This window comes from Vespula vulgaris, chromosome 5, assembly GCF_905475345.1.
Source record: "Vespula vulgaris chromosome 5, iyVesVulg1.1, whole genome shotgun sequence".
Classification (NCBI taxonomy): Eukaryota; Metazoa; Arthropoda; class Insecta; order Hymenoptera; family Vespidae; genus Vespula; species Vespula vulgaris.
In genome coordinates, this window is record NC_066590.1 from 7,669,120 (window position 1) to 7,689,550 (window position 20,431).

General features: G+C 33.2%; 2 protein-coding genes across 8 annotated transcripts in view; one reads left to right on the forward strand and one right to left on the reverse strand.

Annotated features, from left to right (window-relative positions):
* Positions 1-4,126, reverse strand: part of LOC127064299 (uncharacterized) — a 29,172-nt gene extending 25,046 nt beyond the window's left edge. The window contains exons 1-3 of the mRNA XM_050995158.1: positions 3,774-4,126; positions 1,198-3,017; positions 553-886 (exon numbers count right to left, since the gene is read on the reverse strand). Coding sequence (XP_050851115.1) covers positions 553-886; positions 1,198-1,915 — 1,052 coding nt within the window. The 5' untranslated portion in view covers positions 1,916-3,017; positions 3,774-4,126. The remainder of the gene's footprint in view (positions 1-552; positions 887-1,197; positions 3,018-3,773) is intronic.
* Positions 4,127-5,548: 1,422 nt separating this feature from the next.
* LOC127063945 (hrp65 protein-like) lies at positions 5,549-19,915 on the forward strand. Of its 7 annotated transcripts, XR_007781536.1 has the most exons (13): positions 5,550-6,003; positions 7,023-7,187; positions 7,263-7,481; positions 7,681-7,982; positions 8,311-8,606; positions 8,690-8,880; positions 9,032-9,170; positions 9,574-9,593; positions 17,585-17,634; positions 17,720-17,814; positions 18,231-18,312; positions 18,532-18,600; positions 19,076-19,915. XR_007781536.1 is itself a non-coding variant. In XM_050994312.1 (9 exons), the coding sequence occupies exons 1-9, from the start codon at positions 5,749-5,751 to the stop codon at positions 13,142-13,144; spliced, it is 1,803 nt and encodes a 600-aa protein (XP_050850269.1). In that variant the 5' UTR covers positions 5,549-5,748; the 3' UTR covers positions 13,145-14,675. The 7 variants fall into 7 exon arrangements, 4 of the variants coding, with proteins under 4 accessions (XP_050850269.1, XP_050850270.1, XP_050850272.1 ...); XR_007781534.1 differs by lacking the exon at positions 9,574-9,593; XR_007781535.1 differs by lacking the exon at positions 9,574-9,593 and having other exon boundaries at positions 9,056-9,170.
* The last annotated feature ends 516 nt before the right edge of the window (positions 19,916-20,431 follow it).

Below are 20,431 nucleotides of genomic sequence, written 5' to 3' on the forward strand. Positions count from 1 at the left end.
GTCTGTTTTACTCGTGCAAGCTGAGATCGATAGTACTTGAAATCGATAAATCTTAGATCTCCGTATCTGTCGATCGATCGTTAACCTATCAAAGATTTTTACTTGTTCGTCTTTATAATCTTTGCTCGAAAGAACAGTTTCAACAGTTTTTATTATAAATGTCGATTATAACGGAAAAAAATTGATTCAAGCTCTAAGAAAATTCAATAAGAATTCTAAGAGTTAATTTGTAAGCTTCATCGAAATCCCTTTTTTGAAAGTTTTCAATCTAAAAAAAATCATCAAACTTATCTATAATAATAGATATACTGCAACATAATAATATCTCGATGATATGGATAACTTGAGATAAGATATAAGAGAAGATATATATATATATAAAAGATAGATATCTATAAGATATATATAAGATAAAATTATTATTAAAATATCGATTAAACGATAACATTTAGAACGGAATTATTTTCGGTTCGAATACTTTCTAATAAATCACGAGTCAGCTTTATATATCCGTATAATCGTGATTGCAAGCGATATTGGTAAAAGCATTACCTGAGATCGTTAGCTCTATGCATTCTCATGCCACGCGGTGGATGCCGCGGAGGTGGCGTGCACCTGCAGTCACAATGCATGACGCAAAGGGCGACGCTCGTTGCAAGAGTTACAACCAAGGGTGCCGCGAAGAGATGAATGATCGTAGCTACATGCGCCTCCCTATTATAAGATGCCATCACGATGCTGCCGTTAACGCGACTGTAGTAACACGGGAACTTTGCACCCTCGTAACCCATGTCACGAGTAAAATTCTCGCAATCTACGACCGGTGGGTAACCGCAGCCCTTGATGTTAACAAGAAGTACCGCCTCGATGTCGCCACTCGTTGGTGCTGTCGTGTGGGAAAAACAAACAATGCATCGGATTTAATTTGTTAATCTGATATAAGGTAACAAAAATAGTTCGTACGATCATATTTCTTTTTCTCTTTTTTTCTTTTCTTTTTCTATATTTTTTCTTTTTTTAAATTCCCTAAATCACATTTTGTATCTCACGTGGTTACGCGACCTATCTACGCGTGCGCGTCGATCGCTGAAAGGCGTACTAACATCGAAAAGCGTACTAACTTGTTGAGTTACTTGATAAAAAGAAAAAAAGAGAAGATAACGACCGCGATCGAGAAGAAACGATGATAGATCTTACCAGGGGCAGCAGGGGTGGTCGTGGTTGTGGTGGTAGTAGTAGTAGTCGTAGTAGTGCCACTAGTTGTTCCCGTATCGTTTTTCATACTATCGTTGTTCCAAGGTGAATATGTGACGTATATATGTGTACACCTGTAAACGTCACTGGTACATCCCTCCCGGCAAGAGCTCCAGGTGCAATTGAAAAGACCCCAGAGTTCCTCTCGTCTGGAGGTCGTACAGATAACCGGTTCCGGTGAGAAATCGGCGGCTAATGTACTGATCGCCGGATCAACGTAAAGCGGTACCAGGAAGAGGAGGGCGGCGCCGCCCGAGGTCGCGACGAAGGCCAACGCCGAGGTCGCGTAAAAGTTTAGCCGCTGACGGCAGGTACGCCGTGGCGGTCGGCGCCTCGCAGCGCCGAATCCTAACTCCAACAGTTTGCGACGACGTAATTCTCGTTCCTTCGACTCACGTGCCTCGTTTTTTTTCTTGTACCGTTCTTGCCGATGATGATGATGATGGTGATGATAGTGGTGGTGATGGCGATCGCTACCACCTCCTCCTCCACCTCCACTTCCGTCTCCAATATCGCCTCCTACGCTCGAGCTTCCGAGGCTCTGTTGACCGTAATAACGACGATGATGATGATGATAATCGTTCTGGCACTGGCACTGACAATGACAGTGACAGTGCCCGCAGCTCGCCTCCAACAGAAGATCCGAGCTGCTTCCACGCATCACCCACCCGCGGCTCTCAAAGAGGCGCCAACCCGATCCTCGTTCTCCTCGTTCCTTCGAACCTCCTCGTTGTCCTCTTGGCCGACGCCAAACGACTCTCTGATAATCGCCACGACTCGGTGCCGCGATTCCCTCCTCTAAGATTCTTTCCGCTAGGACTCATCGAGCGTCCTCACTTACCGGATCACCGCGACCGATCCTTCCTTCTTCCTTCTCCTCTTCTTCTTCTTCCTCTTCTTCCTCTTCTTCTTCTTTCTCACTCCAACACTTTTCAACAGTTCTCTCGATCGATTTTCCGTCGATAAGCCGATCGATATCTCCTCTTCCTCTTATCTCACTTCTTTCCTTTTCCTGCCGAAACAATTTTTACAAGCGGTTCTATCGATCATAATAATCTCTCATAGATTACGAAACGTTCGTTGAAACGATAGGAACGATGAAGCATCGCGAAACGGATCGATCTCCTGGATCACTTCTCGTGTAAATCCTCTCGTAATTGTTATCTCCGATGCTCCGATTGCATCGCGGGCGCACTCGACGACAACAGATTCGATATTTTCAATGCCGCGACGGTGTGTTCAGCCGCGCGGGGCTTTACAAACCGAATCCGTGAATCGTTGCTAAGCCGATCGCGAGTCAGGCACCTCACTGGATTCTTCTCTTTTAATTAGCGGAATGTTCATAGCTCACTGGACTCGATTCGCGAGCAGGTGGAATTCAGAGATTCGACGATAATTTCTTTCCTCGAAATTTCATTACATTCTCTTAATTTCTATATCTTCTTCTTTTTTCTTTTTCCTTCTTTCTTCTTTTTCTTTAGATTATATATCGTTGTCTCTCATAAAGATAGGCCTTCGAAGGGAAAAAGTAAACTTCTCCACGGTAACTCACTGAAATCTTCATTAATGATACAAAGAGAGGGTCAGAGTCGTCGTCTTGTTCTTAGGCCAAAGATAAAACTCAACTCAGCTAGTCGTCGTTTCCCTTCAACCTCTCAGGATATCGTTCTAAATTAATTACGATCTTCTCTCTTAAAGAAAAAAGATATCCCATCGAGTTCCTTGATATTATTATTTTACAAATGTCTTTTCGATGATTCTTCCTACTTGTTTATACATGGAAATAACGAATAATCTTTGTAACTCACTACCATATCCTTTTCTCTCTCTCTCTTTGATATCCGATTCTATCAATATAATCTCTTTTTACTTTTTCTCCAGATCCTATTCACTTACGAATATCCTTCGGTATATAGTTCCTTTTTTCGAACGAGTCTAGTTGCTCCTTGATATTTTCCAAGATGTCCCGCCTTTTCTATCGTTTTCCTCTTCTCAGGAATTTTTCATTGTCGACGAGAGAGAGATACAGAGAGACAGATAGACAAATAGAGAGAAAGAGAGACAGAGAGAGAGAGAGAGAGAGAGAGGAAAGGGAGAGAGAGAGGGGGAGGGAAAGAGATGGAGATAGAGGTAGATAGAGAGATAGATGAAAAGACACAGAGAGAGAGAGAGAGAGTTAGAGAGTGAGAATATTGAATCACGCGTTACAACGACGTTATCCTACGATCGATCCTTGCACGAACCACCTGTACTGATGTATACACGAGAGCTTTCTCCTCTCCTCAGGCGCGCGCTTTGTTAGTACGCGTGTATATTCTCCTTATATGAGAAAGAGAGACAGAGAGAGAGAGATAGAGATGGATAGAGATAGAGAGATAGAGATAAAGAGAAAGAAAGGAGCATAAAAACAGCGAGGATCCTTGGATATCGACGACAGTAACGATGATAATGACGATGGTGATAAAAAGGAGAAGGAGGAGAAGGAGGAGGTAGGGACGATAAGCCTCTTTTGCTCTTACGAAAAGGAGCCGCACTTGGTCTGATCTTGCGTGTCCCGGCACCATCCGCCTCGCGGACCGCGAGTTAAAGCGCGACTAGTCGTCCAACGTCGTACAAAAGTCCTCGATGGGACAGGCTTTCGTCCGAAACGACAGGGCGGGGTTCCATACGCGCATGAGCGAGTGCTACACCCCACCACCCTTATCCTACTCTCTACATAACATAACTCCATCGCGCACCACGGTGCATCCTCCTTGTTTATGCTCTCTCGGCGAGTCCTTCCTCTTCTACCTCCCACCTTTCTCCATTTCTCTCTCTCTCTCTCTCTCTCTCTCTCTCTCTCTCTCTCTCTCTCTCTGCCTTGCACTTACTCTTTCTCCTTCTTCGATACTCCCCTCCCTTATTTTTTCCCATCCCCTTTCTCTACGTATTTTCTCATTCCTTTCCACGAGACTTCGTCATTATCGTCCTTTAATTGCGTCCGATAATTAATCCAATCTTTTTTATTTTTGTCTTTTTTTATTTTTTTTTATTTTTATTTTTATTTTAATCCTTTTATATCCTTTATATTCCCATGTTGTTAGATAAAATTCGTCGGGCAGCAACAGTTTAACGAATTTCAAACATTTTTCGGATTTTTTCTTTTCTCTTTTTATTTTATTTTATTTTATTTTATTTTATTTTATTTTATTTTACTTTTCTCTTTTCTTTTTTTTTTTCTTGAAACAGAAAAAACGTATCATGGTGATATATATATATATATATATATATATATATATTTAGACGGAAATAGTATAGTTCTCAATCTATTCTCTGAGGTACGCTTTTTCCAATGTATATACGATTCTCTCACGTATCGACGCGCTTAAAGAGTGCAAACCCGCGGAGCTCACTCTGTCTCCCTTTCTCAAGAGAGACAGAATGAAAGAGAAAGAAAAAGACAGAGAGAAAGGAAGAAAGCTTCTCTGATTGTTCGCACGGTCGAGTTTTGCGAGCGAGCCTAAGTAAGTCGGATGGAATTCCCACGAGCGTTCGCTTCTTACTAAGATAGACTGTAATATTACTTACTTTCGATCAGTGTTTCGTAGTATTGCTAAAAATGTCTTCCAAAAATTATCATAATTGTCAAAATTAATAGTAATTTATAGTTTTGAGATTATTATCATTATTATTATCCTTGTTTTTATTATTATTATCCTTATCATTATCATGATCATGATCATTATTATCATTATCATCATTATTATATCATTATCATTATTATTATTATTATTATTATTATTATTATTATTATTATTATTATTATTATCATTATTATATTATATTATATTATTATTGTTGTTGTTGTTATTATAACTATAATAATTATTATGCTCGAAATCGTATACTATCGATTATAGACTCTAAATATCACAACTCGTTAAAAATGAAAAAATGGTTGGATAAGAATAAATCAATGTCGAGTAAGAGAATGCAAAATGCAAGGTCTGACCGATGACGAAACGCATGAAAGTGAACGTCATCCGACGTTCCTTATGACGTCATATTGAAACGAGAGAACGACGCGTTAAAAAAAGATCGCTTTTGGTACGTCTACATGACGTCAATAGAAACTTTGTAGACTTAACGTTGGCAATACTGAGTCATCGCGTATGTGATTCTACGCGTGGCAACATCGATACTATGGCCAATCGGACAACGTTACTTCCGTTTGCGTTGACCAATCGGATCCATTGAATGCAATGACCAGAATGCATTGCATGTTGAAAGAATAGCCAAATGGTGGGGGGAAATGGTCTAGAAAGTCTCTCACGGCGTGGCTTCGTTCTCTTCGTTGTCGAGCGGCGTAGTGGGTGCCACCACTTTTCGAGGACGACTGCGAAACGAGTTGCTACGTCTTTAGCGCGAAGGCGAAGGAGAGGAAAGAGGAGGCTTCGATCGGTAGACGTGCCTTCCTCTGATCATCCTCAACGAGTCTCACGCGTTATTGAAAATATGGCGGGAACGGAGACGCCGAACGTAAAGTCCGACGTAACGAATCCATCCTCTGAGACAAACGAAAATAATGCAAGAGAAAGGAACGTACAAGGCGGAGGTGGTGGTGGAGGAGGAGGAGGTGGTGGAGGAGGAGGAGGCGGTGGCGGCGGCGGTGGCGGCGGAAGTAACCGTGGACCTCGTGGTAGAAAAGGAGGTACAAGATTTTCCGGCGGACGTGGCGGTGGAATGATGGGCGGCAGAAACGATGGACCGGTAAGAATATTCATTTTTCTTTGCTTTCTCTCTCTTTCTTTCTCTTTTTTTTCTATATCTCTTTATACATATGTGGTGATATGCATACATATATATGTGTTATATATAATATATATATATATATATGTGATACTTTCTTATGCGACGAGTTCTCTGAATATCGGCCACAATGCGTTTCGTTTCGCGGCCATATTCTTTTTTTCTCCTTTTACTGGCCACGCATCGTTTCTTCTCAATAATTTTTTGCCCTTCTTCTCAGACATGCTTTGTCAGATGTGATTCTTCTCAGTGTGCTTTCTAAAAAAAATACGAATACGATCGGAGTTTAACTTTTCTTACTATGTAACATTTATAGGATTAAAGGTTATATATATATATATATATATATATATATATATATATGGAATCTATAGAGAATCGTTATAGATTCGATTTGAAATAAGATGCATAACGTATTTATTCGTGACTGTTTTTCTCGTATTACCTATATCAATTTTATATTCTATTTTCGGGCTTTTCTAATATCTCGTTTTATACCTATCAGTTTTCCTGTTGCATACCGGCCAAAGTAGTTTATATATATTTTATTGTTTTATTATTTGTGAGATATTACTAAAGGATTAATAGCTTTTTTTTTTTATTATCTGCATGTTTAGTATTACTATACCATTATATGTAATTTATAGAACATTTTCACTTGAACAAATGTAGCAGCATCGGGTTATCGATCTTTTTTAGACGCCATTAATAATCTTACAAAATGGCACGTCTCAAAATGGTTGCTTACCGACGCGATGCTTCTACAGATGGCGCGTTATAAAAGAACACGTGTTTTTAATATATATTTCATATAAGACAAATTACGTTATGTACTTGAGATTATATATATATTTCTTTTTTATAAATAAAAAATTGTTTTTTTATAAATAAGAAGTTGAAATATTGAAAATAAATCTATTATCATTGTACTTTTTGTTAGAGATAATGTTTGATAAATAAATACAATGAAAATGTTTTAGATGAAAATGAATGATTCCATGATAGACGGTGGCTTAGATAATACAATGTCGGAAGGAATGGGAGGTATGGGAGGAATGGGTGGTATGGGAGTTCGTGGAGGCAGTATGCGTGGTGGTAGAGGCGGCAGAGGTGGAGATAGAAATATGGGAAACCGTTCTCAAGATGTAAGTTTTTAAATCTTGAAGTAAGAGAATAAAAACAACTTTTGGTCAAAGATTTATATAGGTATCTTGTTATAGGATCGATTAATGGAACGGATAATGGCTATAAGTGGTCCTACGCATGAGCTGCCGCCACAAGAAACTGCAGAAAAGAAATTCAGTGGTCGTAACCGCTTATATATTGGTAATCTTACAAATGATGTTACCGAAGAAGAAATTCAGGCGATGTTTGCTCAGTATGGTGAAATATCCGAACTGTTTGTAAACAAGGAAAAGAATTTCGCATTTCTTAGAATGGTAAATGATTTTCTAGTTTTTAAATATTTTATACGCGTTATAATATATTGCTGATATGATTAAAATAATTACCGTTTGATATAATTATGATACAAACTTAATGGCTGTAAATTTTTGATGATCGTATTAACTGTATGTATATCAGTAATCATCTTAAATGAATATAATTCTAATTCGATTTATTTATTGTCTATTTTAGGACTATCGAGTAAATGCAGAAAAAGCAAAACATGAGCTAGATGGAACCATGCGTAAAGGACGTGCTCTGAAAGTACGATTCGCTCCTCATTCTTCTACGATAAAAATAAAGAATCTCACTCCGTGGATTTCGAATGAATTGTTAGAAAGGGCATTCAGTGTATTTGGAGAAATTGAACGTGCAATTGTTATTGTGGATGACAGAGGGAAGTCCACGGGTGAAGGTATAGTTGAATACTGTAGAAAACCATCTGCTCAACTTGCTTTGAGAAAATGCACAGAAGGATGTTATTTTCTTACTGCGTAAGTTTATTCGAAATTATTATATAACTTTTTTTTTTTTTTTTTTACGAAGCCCCGAAGCCACGCTTGTGATAAATATTTTTTATCAGCAAGTGCCGTAAATATTTTCTAGGGGAATAGAAAAATATATTCCACATATATAGGAACCATGGCACGTTATTATTTTTTTGTGCTGTGTGCCAAAAAGTGGAATACAAATTTATTTATTTATCTATTTATTTAATTTTTTTTCTTTTCTTTTTCCCTTATTTTTTGAATTAAAACACTCATGATTCTTAAAAGATAATGATAAATATCTATATGTTTCAATGTCTTAAATTAATTTTAGATCTCTTCGGCCTGTGGTTGTCGAACCTTTTGAGCAACAAGACGATATTGATGGTTATCCTGACAAAAATTTACCACGGAAGAATCCTGAATTTTTCAAGGCTCGTGAAATTGGACCAAGATTCGCGCAAATAGGTAGTTTTGAACACGAGTATGGAACAAGATGGAAACAGTTACATGAATTATACAAACAAAAGGAAGAAGCGTTGAAACGAGAAATGGCAATGGAAGAAGAGAAATTAGAAGCTCAAATGGAATTTGCAAGATACGAACATGAAACCGAATTACTTAGAGAACGTACGTATTTGATCTTTGCTTAAAAAAGAAATTAACAAAAGTTTGCAATGGTATTATTCACTGGTCTTAATTATTATTTACAGAATTACGTATGCGTGAAGCTGATAGAGAAAGACAAAAGAGAGAATGGGAAATGAAGGAACGACAAGCGGAAGAACAGAGAACACGAGAAGAAGAATTAAGGAGACGTCAACAAGAAGAAATGGCGATCCGTATAAGACGGCAAGAAGAAGAATTACACAGGCGACAACAAGAAAATAATTTGTTTATGCAGGTGAGTTTGAATAACTGATTTCGTTTTCCTGTCTCGCTTTAGATTTCTTTAATTAAAAAGATAAACCGTATGCGATTAAATAAATACTTCATTAAAATGTATTGCTCGGTGTAATATACTTTATAAAAATCTAATATTTAACGATACTTAGGGCTCTGCTCCTTTTCTTTTTAAGGAGCAAGCGATGAGAGGCGGTGGTGCAGGCGGCGGTGGAGGTGGTGGTCTTGGAGGCGGAAAGAATTATGATTCCGTTAGTAATAGTGATCGCGACGGTTATGGCCAACCAGACGGTGAGTTAATTTTTTTCGTTAACTATGCTTTTATTGAATCTGAATGCTTTAAACCTCTTCATTATGAATCGAAAATTTTGAGTGAATGATTTGAAATTGCATCGCATATTCCTCTATTTTAAAAGAAATAAAATTTTAATTTTATATGTTTGAAAAAAAAGAAACAGAATCTTATGAGACTATATCGTTCATTAATTTTTACAAATTACTTGCTGATGCATATAATTGCTTATAATAACATCTGAGTCTGCAGCGTTAAATGCTAAAATTTTTTTTAACATTTAATAATAATAATAATAATAATAATAATAATAATAATAATAATAATAATAGTTGAACGATTGAAATTTAAAAATCATTTGCAATCACATTGTAAATGTTTTTTTTTTATTATTAATTACAGGTGGAAGCAGTATGCCAGTGGTAATGTATCTTTTGCATTTTACAATCTAGTTTTATAAGTTCTAATCTATATCTTTACACTTCTATCTTGAAACGTTTTATTTCTTCTTCTTTCTATATTTTATTTCTACTCTGACGAAATAATCACAAATAATCACGATTACATACGCCGCGAATCCGTAAATCGGGAAGATTAAACTACGTGTTTTTTTTTTTGCATGAAAATAATGCAGTCAGTTTGATGGAAACTGCCACTGCCAATATTTCCATATATTTTAGTGATATATTCCATACATCCCCGTGAGCATGCTGTCTGATATAACAGAGTTCTAATGTCTGCAATACTGCCAGATGTTTTATTTATTTATTTATTTCTTCATTTTCTATTGATATAATTCTCTTTCTTTAAATATATATATACATACATACACACATATATATATACATACTCATAAAATTATCTCGTAATAATATTTAAGAGGCATTAACATGTGGAGGCGTCAATGAGCATATAAAAACGGAACATCTCTCGTTATATTGGGTATCGAAAGATATATAAGTAACATCTGTTAAAAATAAGAAACATTCTGAATATTAATTACTTATAACAGTTAACAACTATATGTATATATTTATATTTTTTTAGAAATATTGAAATACGACAGTAGGACAATAATTTGTTATTTTTAAGCATTACAACTCTGCACCAATATCTTCGTTCTTATATCATACAAGATGCAAGATGTATTATACGATAACATCTGTTAAATATTTTTTAAGATAATATTCATGGGTTATATCAAGGAATTGAAGTGGGGAAAAAACATCGCTATTTTTTAAACGCGACATACCTCTGATCTCGAATTTTCTTGAAGGTTTTTTTCAAGGTTGCCCAAGTTTCTACACGTCTCGATAATCTAAAATTTTCTTCGCCGTCTTTTTCTTCGTGATGTCTTCTTAATTTAATTCGTTAGGGGTTGGGAAATATATATCTATCGTTTTTGTGATTCTACTCTCGATCGAAAGCACGTCAATGTGCGAACGCATACATATGCGTGTAATAATAATATATGTGTGCATTTTTACGATGCATTCTTCAGGAAATTAGTATAATATAAAGAAGAAAAAAAAAACGAATGAAAAGAAGTGAAAGTTACGTTCACGAGATCTGCGAACTTGAACTCAGGGATAAAGATAATCGTAATCGGTGATTTTATTATATAGTACATGAAATATATTTTCAGATCGTTGAGAAAAAAAAATATATATACACTTAGGATCTGTAATTAATTAATCTATGATCTCTGTAAAGAAACTCTCTATAAAAGAAATTTTTAGTCTTCAATCGTGACGATCTTAACTTCTCTAACTTAGGACTGAAATTGAAAGTTGCTGCGTTTGGTCTCTCCACATGCTTGCAGACAGGAGACTCTGTTTTTTTTTCTCTAGTTCAGTTAAGATTTAGGTATTTATCTACTATGGAACTTCGAATTTTGTATGAATACAATATTTTCCTATTGGAATTAATTTCCTATTTAATTTTCAATCTTCAATATTAAATATTTCAGAAATATGTTCTTGAAAGGATTAGTTCCATAGTAACTATTTCCTGACCAAGCAATGCCCAATTTTATCAGACATTTTAGAGAATGTTCTATACGTTTACTCTCACAGTTTATTGGATTATACAAATCTCTTAATTTTAATCTCCCCTTCACCCCCCTCTCTCTATATATATACATATTATATATATATATATACACACATACATACGATGGGTTCTTTGTGAATAATTCTTTTAAACGAACTATGTGAAATATAAAAAATCTCTAGAGTCTGTACAGTACGTAGAGTTTGCTTGGAGATCTTGATCAAATCTCCTTGCTTCTCATAACGTGTTCAGACTCTAAACACTAAAAATTATCTGTCCTTGGGGTAATACGATAATATAATTTTATGTTATATAAAACTAAAAATCGAAGCTGTGCTATATATGGCTAGCATTCGATACTTTTTAATCATTATCAAAAATAAGAAACATTAAATCTGACTTCTGTTAACATCGCTATAAAACTTTAACCCTAATATAGTATACTTTTTTTCAATGTGAATGTTTAACAAAAAGAGAAGGGAAAAGAAAAATGCTTTAAGAAATCTCCAATGAATGAAGTTTATGAATAATTCTTTTTATTTTTTTTTCTCCCCGATTCGAAATAACAAATTCACGTTCCACTTTGAGTATATCGTGCAAATACTCAATACTATATTGCAAATGATTTTTTTGTCTTAGCGAAAACTACTAGTACTATGATAAAAATGCTAATAGCATTTTAGAAACATACTATTTTACGTTTATACTCTTCGATCACGAAGCGTTGTTGTTTCAACGCGTTTTATATACTTCAAGACCTAAGCTAATATGGTCTCATGAATAGACATTTTCGCGCTAACATAATCTAATTTTAATAACGATCACGTACCATTATGGCTTCTCTTTCTAAATACCTATGACAATGACGAAGACGAGACTATGTACGCTCTCTAAACAATATCCATCATTGTGTCTGCATTGGGCATTTGCTTGGTCTTATTAAAAAAATCAATATTTAAATAATACAAAGAAAAAATTTTTATATACATATATAATACATATATATATAGAGACGCTTCTTTTAAAATACGCCGATTTAAGAAAAAAAAAAAGAGAAGAAAAAAGTATTAAAGAATATTCTATGCGTCTAAAAGAATACGTGTAGCCCGTGGATCGATATATTAATTAATATATATCTCACGTATTCCAATATGCTATACCAATAATAATATTACTACTACTACTACTATTACTACTACTACTTACTACTACTACTACTACTACTACTTACTACTACTACTACTACTACAACTACTACTACTACTACTACTTATACATATTATATAAACCACGCACGCAACATCTAACATTGTGTTTTCCCCTTTCTTTTCTATGTGATTTGACGAAAATTGTGACGATGACCTGTGCGCTGCTGTCAAACATGTGGATGGTCGCCCTGAAAAAACGTGCGAAAATCTATTTATGGTACATCCAAAACTCTGTTCTCGGTGTCCTGTTCTATCTGAATGAACACACGAAAACAAACAATTGTGTACCGTTCACGTCGGTGAATCATATCTCAACGTACTACTCTTTCGGACGCTACGACATCATTAACAAAAAACAAAACTACTTAACGAAATCTAAAAACGAACGAACGAACCAAAATATGGATCAATCGGGATATCGTTGTTCCGCGTGATTGATTTTTTAATTGCCACATAATATCGTATATTGCATATATCACATTCGCTGCGAATGTTAGGATCCAAAGTCGTTTATGGACGCATACAATAACATGGATCGTGGTAGTCGCGGTGGCTATAGCGACGATCGGGGACAAATCATGGATTTGATGGATATGAGAGTAGATATGAGTAACATGGGTGGCGGTCGTGGTGGTAGTGGCGGAGGTGGACGTTGGCAAGGAAACGATCGTAATCGTCAAGACGATTACCCTAATAAAAGGAGACGTTATTAGAAAGAGAAAGAAAATTACGAAATGAAATTTACGGTAGAAAAGTAAAAAAGAAACAAAAAAAGAAAAGGAACAAAAAAGCGAAAACAAAAAAAAAGAACAGAAAAGAAAAAGATTAAAAAAAAAAAAGAAAAGGAAAAACCGCGTAAAATATTACACCTATCTTCTCTATATCTATTTCTAATATCTATTTCGAGACACACATGCAGATCATCATCTTCGTTGTACGATTTGCTTCATTCTAAATGCTATTTCTCTTTCTATCTCTCTCTTTTTCTCTCTATCTCTATTTCTATTTCTATCTCTTTTTTATAATGACTGGAATATATATATATATATATGTATATATGATGTGTGTATATATATGTGTATATATATATAATCTGACGAATGAATAAACTCTCTTTATCTATCTCTTTCTTACTATCTATCGGAATCTAAAGAAGTATACATTATGCCTCTCACGTCCAATACAATTAAGATTGAAACGAAGGGAAAGAAAACTAGTCTTCTTTAGAATCAATGAACAATGATATGTAGGGAAGAAAGGGAGGATTAGAGACAAATGTTGGATATATCGTCCGCGTATGAAAAAAAGGAAAAAATGAATAAAAAAAAAATTATAATGAACAAAAAAAAAGGAAAAAAAATAATTATAACGAAAAGAAGAAAAGGGGTGTTAGTAGTTTTGATGACGAGGTAGATCGCGCAACGAGATATAAAATGTGTTGTGTGTGTGCATGCATATACATTAAATGCACATACTGTCCGATGTTCTCCGCGCTCGAAATACTTTTGCTGGGAAAAAAAAGAACAAAAAAAATAATATCGAACTACAAAATATATATTTATAATTTACGATTTTCTAAGTTAAGGCATTAGTTTATACATACATAATATACATATATACATATATACATACATACATACATACAAACATACATACATACATACATACATAAATGGATACATACATACATACATGCTACGAATTAATGTAGACTGCATTTTTTTCCTTTTGGACCGAGAACGACATACTTCCATTCGCCCGTTTTTCGAGCAAAATATCGTATAAAAAGGAGAAAGATTTATATATATATATATGCATATATATGTAAATATATATGTATATATAAAGAAAAGGATACATATTGAAATGTGTACGTTTTAAGTTTGTTTCGGTGCGCATGTACTTTAAAAATAATCGTGTGAGAAATCTATAAGATTGATATATTTGACATTAACCAAAACTTTTAACCTTTATTATCTCGGCAGACATTAAATGTGCAGTTTCTATTTCGTACTCTTTACGAAGTGAAATACACTTTATATTGTAGAGTAAGGTGTGTTGTACGCTTTGAACGACGGATCAATTTCATCGAGATTAACGTTACATTGGACCTTTGTGAAAAAAAAAAAAACAAACAAACAAACAAAGACAACAAAAAAAGAAAATAACGAAGTAACAAATGAGAAATCATCTCATCTGACAAAAACCATAATTTTATCAATAAAGTTTTATGAACATATGAAATATCTCTCGAATCTCTCTTTGTGATTTCTGCAGCTAGAGTCGCACAAGAGACGATCCTAACATGAACTTTTATATATGACTAACATCTTTTTTTTTTCTTTCTTTCTTTTTTCTTCTTTTTTTTAAATTATTATTATTATTATATATATATATGTTTATACATATATATATACACACACACGCAATAGAAAGTCGTGCGAACGATCTTTCTGCAGTAATCTCTCAATTACGAGAACATCATGAGGATTTTTTATTGATTTTTAGTTTTTTATTTTTTATTTTTTATTTTTTTACGGAATGATCCATGATGTTTTCCACTGCTTCTTTATTTAATTGTTATTAATATTTTCTTATTAATATTTAGAAAGATATGGGAAGACTAACCTCGCATTAAACATCGTAAAGAAAAGTGTCTTTGTTCGCTGGTTAATGTTTACCCGTGTTCAATAGACCGTTTTATTTAATAATTATTCTTGATAACGATTATATAAATAGAACTTAAATGTTAATGCATAAAGAAAAGAAAAGAATAAAAAAGAAAAGATTTAAATTAGATTAGACAGATTATAGATTGATGATTACGTACCGATAAAATATGTGCTGAACAAATGAGAAGGTTTATTTCTCCATGTATATTCTTATAGACAAAATATTCCGAGGCGTTCGCATCGTATCGTTGTCCTTGTTAAACTAAAACTAACTTTCCCACAAAGTTTATATTATTTGACCTCGACTACATATCTACATGTTATACAAACACATACATATCTCGTTATAAATTCTAACTTTTTTTTTTCTTTAATTTTGTTTTGCGTCGTCTTTCTTCATAATAGAATATTATATATATATATATATATATATATATATATATATATATATATCAAACATAAAAGATTTAAACATACATTATTATTTTATTTGTTTAGTTTCATATTTTTCTTTTCGTACGATCCTTTTCTAACCATGGAATTTTATTTTATCTTGCTTTGTTTGATTTTGTTACGTTTAATTCCCCTTATGTTCCATACCCGATAGAATCAATGAGAGAGAAAAAAGACCAGAATGAAATGACATCATTTTGTTACACGTATTAATATATATTATGATTTAAAATAGAATAGAAAATTTACGTAGTTATTTATTATTATTTAGCGTCTCCTGTAAGTGAATCGAACGTTGTAAGATAATTAAGATTACGAGGGAAATATTCGTTGGTTACGAACAAATTCTTTTTTTGTTCGAAACGAACGATATGCGTAATTATCGATAAAAGCAAAATCTACGATAATTAATCGGAGAGACATGAAAGACCAAGAGTTTGTCGTTCGACGAAAAATAGAAAGGGAAGAAAGAGGAAGATATAAACGATATGTTTGTTCCTGTTATTCGCTTGATTGTAAAATTAATTTATTATCAAGTTGAACGAGTAACAAAAAAAAATCTCTTTCTCTCTCTGTTGTTCGTGCGGTTCTCTCTCATGAAAAATGAGACGACTGACTCTGTTTCTCGAAGAGTACACCTGCATTAAGATGCCTGCGATTACAGTTACAACAATTCTACATATGCATTTGTAACACTGAACGATATTAATCAAGAGTCTTTTAACGGAGGAGAAACAGCACTCACAAGATAGGCTTACTTACTTGAAACTGCTAGTCAATGTGAAACTACCGTCACGAGGTGAGTAGATTTTGATAACAAATGTTATTAAGCATAATTTTATTTTAACATTTCGGGTGGGACGTTGTTTGAAAACGCATTTGTGGCAAAAACTAAATAGCGAAATATTTTATTATTATTATTATTATTATTATTATTATTATTATTATTATTATTTAAATTATTATTATTATTCATTTAAAAGAGATTATAATCTTTTCGTCTTTTGCAGGAAAGAGCTATGTTCGAATTTCTTATTGATTTTATAATCTGTGTATATACATATACGTATACATAATATCGTTTAATCCTTCATTGCGATTGACAGAAAATTACGACGACGATTATAAATCCCGATAAATCTTATATTTTACATTAACATGAAATACGATACTTAAACTCTGCATAAAAATTGTGAGAAGGGAATGTTTTTATCCGATCTAATTTTTCATCAGCCTGGACCTTGTTTATTTCTACTCAAGACAACCGACCTATCTTTGCTCATGCTTTGACAATGGTTGTCTGGGTTTGTAATTATGATCTGGGCTGTACGACTGAAAACGATATTTGACGAATAATCAATTAAACCAACATCGTTTATTTCTCTCTCTTCTTTGGGGGTGTTATGTCGAAATTATGAAAAAAAGAAAAGTAATAAAGTAAAAATAGTAAATAAAAAGAAACTATATACACGAAAAAAGTATCTATATATATATACATACGTCGTAACTCTATCGGAAAGATTTTACTTGCCACAAATCTAAAAAGAAATTCTAATTGATGATTATAATCAATAATTATAATTATAATGATAATTATTAAAACATATATATATACATAATATATTGGGGTCGACCAATGAATTATTAAAAATTGATATATCTCGATTAAAGAAAAAAAAAGAACTATCTACCAACGAAAACAATCTCTAATATTTATAAAATATAAAACTATTGGTGGAACCGTTTGATATACATATATATTCTATCGGTCTTTCACATCTCTGAAGTGTGAACGATTAAAAATTTGAAATACGACGGACTTCTTGTCGTACGTTTATAATTAATATATAAAATTAATCGCTAAAGTATCTTGTCGCTATCGTAACATTTATTTATAGACGTAATTATTCCCTCGAGAATATATCAAAAACGATTAATTAGATTTGCAGACTTGTAGTTCACAGGAAAATGTAACTTTTTTTATTCTTTAATGTGACGGTAACTTATTATAATTATGTATGGTTGCAGATTATAGCAGTTGCTGGTTGAAGAAACGTAATTCGATTATCGTTATCGAGGTTAGTTAAATTAATAATAAAATTTCATTAAATACATCAATTTAAAAACATTTGTATAATAATTATATTATCGTTTTAATTATAGTTGTACTTACTGGCTTGAAGAAATGTGTCGATGTGAGGAAAGCACACGATAATGGTGGAGCGTATCCAGCAGATGGAAACGAAGAATTTTTCAAAGTACGTATTTGATGGCGTGTTAGGACGAAACTAATAGCAGAGAACTCCGTCTAATTTTCTCCGCAGTCGTCAGTGAACTGACTACGGTCGTGCGTAGACAATAATGTTTGGAAACAAATGTAAACATACGTTCGACGCGTTTCATTGATCGCTATCCTTGAATAAGAAATGTTATTTCTAACTTCGTGGAATGTTCGTATGTTTACGTGTATATCTATTTTCTTAGAATTGTTGTTTTTCATATTCGATTGTTTATGTGATGAGCACTTTTAACTGTATTTAACAATGACAGTATTCTCAACGTGTTCTGATATTGATATAATTGATTTTCTTTTTCTTTTCTCTTTTCTTTTTCAATCTACGTATTTTTATTTAAGAACAAGTAATGATCTAAAATTCTTTTTTTCTCTCGATAGAAATGGGAAAATACTATCGAAGTCGTATCCAATGAATCGGAAAAGAGTATGCCACGCATGGAAGTATTTTATGGAAATGAAGGTAATATATCAAATTCGTAAAATATGAAAATAGAGAAATTTCGTTAGTTTTATTTTAAATGAATTTACAAGTAACAAAATGATGATTCCTTTCGGGGCTGAAATCTGATGACAAACCCTAAATCCCAACGTGTAAATCGACTGAAGTTACGATAACTTTTTATATTATTTTTGAACGATATTACTTTTGTTTTATAGAATCATTCATTGTATGTTACAGATTTCAAGTTGAATTATACATTATTGGAAGGAAGAATTTTCGTGAACAATGAGCAATACTGATACAGTGGTAATTAAAATTATTTCAATTATTACTTTGAATAATGAAAATGAAACTTAGTAAAAAAAAAAAGTACGATTATAATACAAATTCAGATTATGGCCAAAATCTCTATTCGTAAATGTATGTTTAATGAAATTATTACAAGTATGTTTGCTATATTTCGATATGAATTGTTACGGTGTGTCTATAGTAGACCACAAACTCGTAACTTACGACCACGCTATCGGCGATCGACATGCCAACGAAGCTTTCGCAAGCATGGTTGGAATTTTGGCTGGAATCTGGAATGTAACATCATCGTTGTACGTTCTCCTCCTCCGTTGTCGTGGAAGATATTAACTGATGAACTATTGGCTAGAGTCCTGATATTAAAGATGACAAATCACGTTCAAAAACTGATACCTAAAAGACAAAAATCTACGAATCTTCGTACCTGACTATTCTACATTAAAAAAATATATTATCCTATTATTTGTTACAGAATGAAAATAATTGGATCTACAAAAAGAAGAGATATATAAATAAATGATTCGGCGGCCATTAATAACGTTTAGTGAGAAGAGAATTAACAATTATAATTGTTAATTAGTAAGAAGTTTTCTATAGAAATTATTTGTAACAAATAATAATAAAATAACATTTGTTACCTTTATAAATAATCCTTTTTTCGAAGTCTCTACTTTTATTAGTTCTTGAGATATATAACCCTATGAATGAATGGAATGTTTCTTTGCTTTATATGCCTATATACATTGATCTATATATAATTTTTTAAAAGAGGAAGACGTCGTTGAACTTATATAAATTATTTGTAGAACGACTCATTATCTATTTGTTACCATGCTAACTTTAAATATATATATATCCAACTGAAAATAATAGAGACTCGATATAAAGATCATTTTAAAGGATATAAAATGCACTTTCCTTTTAATCCCTTACACTATAATATCATGTGAGTATTATGATATGCTTTCCGCAGACTCCATAAATATAAAAATACAGTTCAAACTCATGATACGTATATATGGAAGCAAACTGTAAGAAGCATCGCGCTAAATGAAGTCACGCTCGTCGTTAATCGTCATCAAGCATTAGAAAAATTCGAGTGAAATTCTGTGATTGAATTTATACAGGTTCATTAGAGATTTTCTCTGCTCACTAATTTTAGCACGTGCCGTCACGACTTAAATCATAGTGCAAGGGATTTATATACAATTTATCATAATGGCTGTGATATAGATTTTAAATTATAATTAATGGTCGTTAATGTATATGATCGTTTGAAAAATAAATGAGATTCTTTTGGTTTTTAAAAATATATGTGTGTGTGTATATACCTCTTTGTATTTTCCTTCAACAATGGTGAAATAAAAGGGAAAGGGAGGGCGAGGTTTGGAAAAGGGAGTGTCGTGTCTCATGATTGAACAATCATCATAAAATGTGTGTGTCTCGTGAAAAAAGCTTCGACAACATTTTTATTGTTAACCGCAGAAAAAGCCATATACACTTTCACACGAAATCGATCATAGTTCATAATAATATCGAAAAATTTACGGTAATTAAACATTGTTGTACATAAATATAAAGATGACAATATTGCACGTTCTCTCATGTGTGCCAAAACTGTACAAAAATTATTCTTGAACATCTTTCGCGACACTCATTGAACAACTTATTACTCGGTGAGACAAATGGCATATTTTTTTCTTTATTATTCATTATTATTTATGTATTTATTTATTCATTTATTATTATTATTATTATTATTATTATTATTATTATTATTATTATTATTATTATTATTCATTATTATTTCTTTGTTGCTTATTTCTCC

Coding starts and splice junctions, on each gene's coding strand:
- LOC127063945 (XM_050994312.1), top strand. CDS start 5,749: ATGGCGGGAACGGAGACGCCGAACGTAAAGTCCGACGTAACGAATCCA. Junction 7,983..8,310: donor GGATGTTATTTTCTTACTGC/GTAAGTTTATTC, acceptor AATTAATTTTAG/ATCTCTTCGGCCTGTGGTTG. Junction 8,881..9,031: donor AAAATAATTTGTTTATGCAG/GTGAGTTTGAAT, acceptor AACGATACTTAG/GGCTCTGCTCCTTTTCTTTT.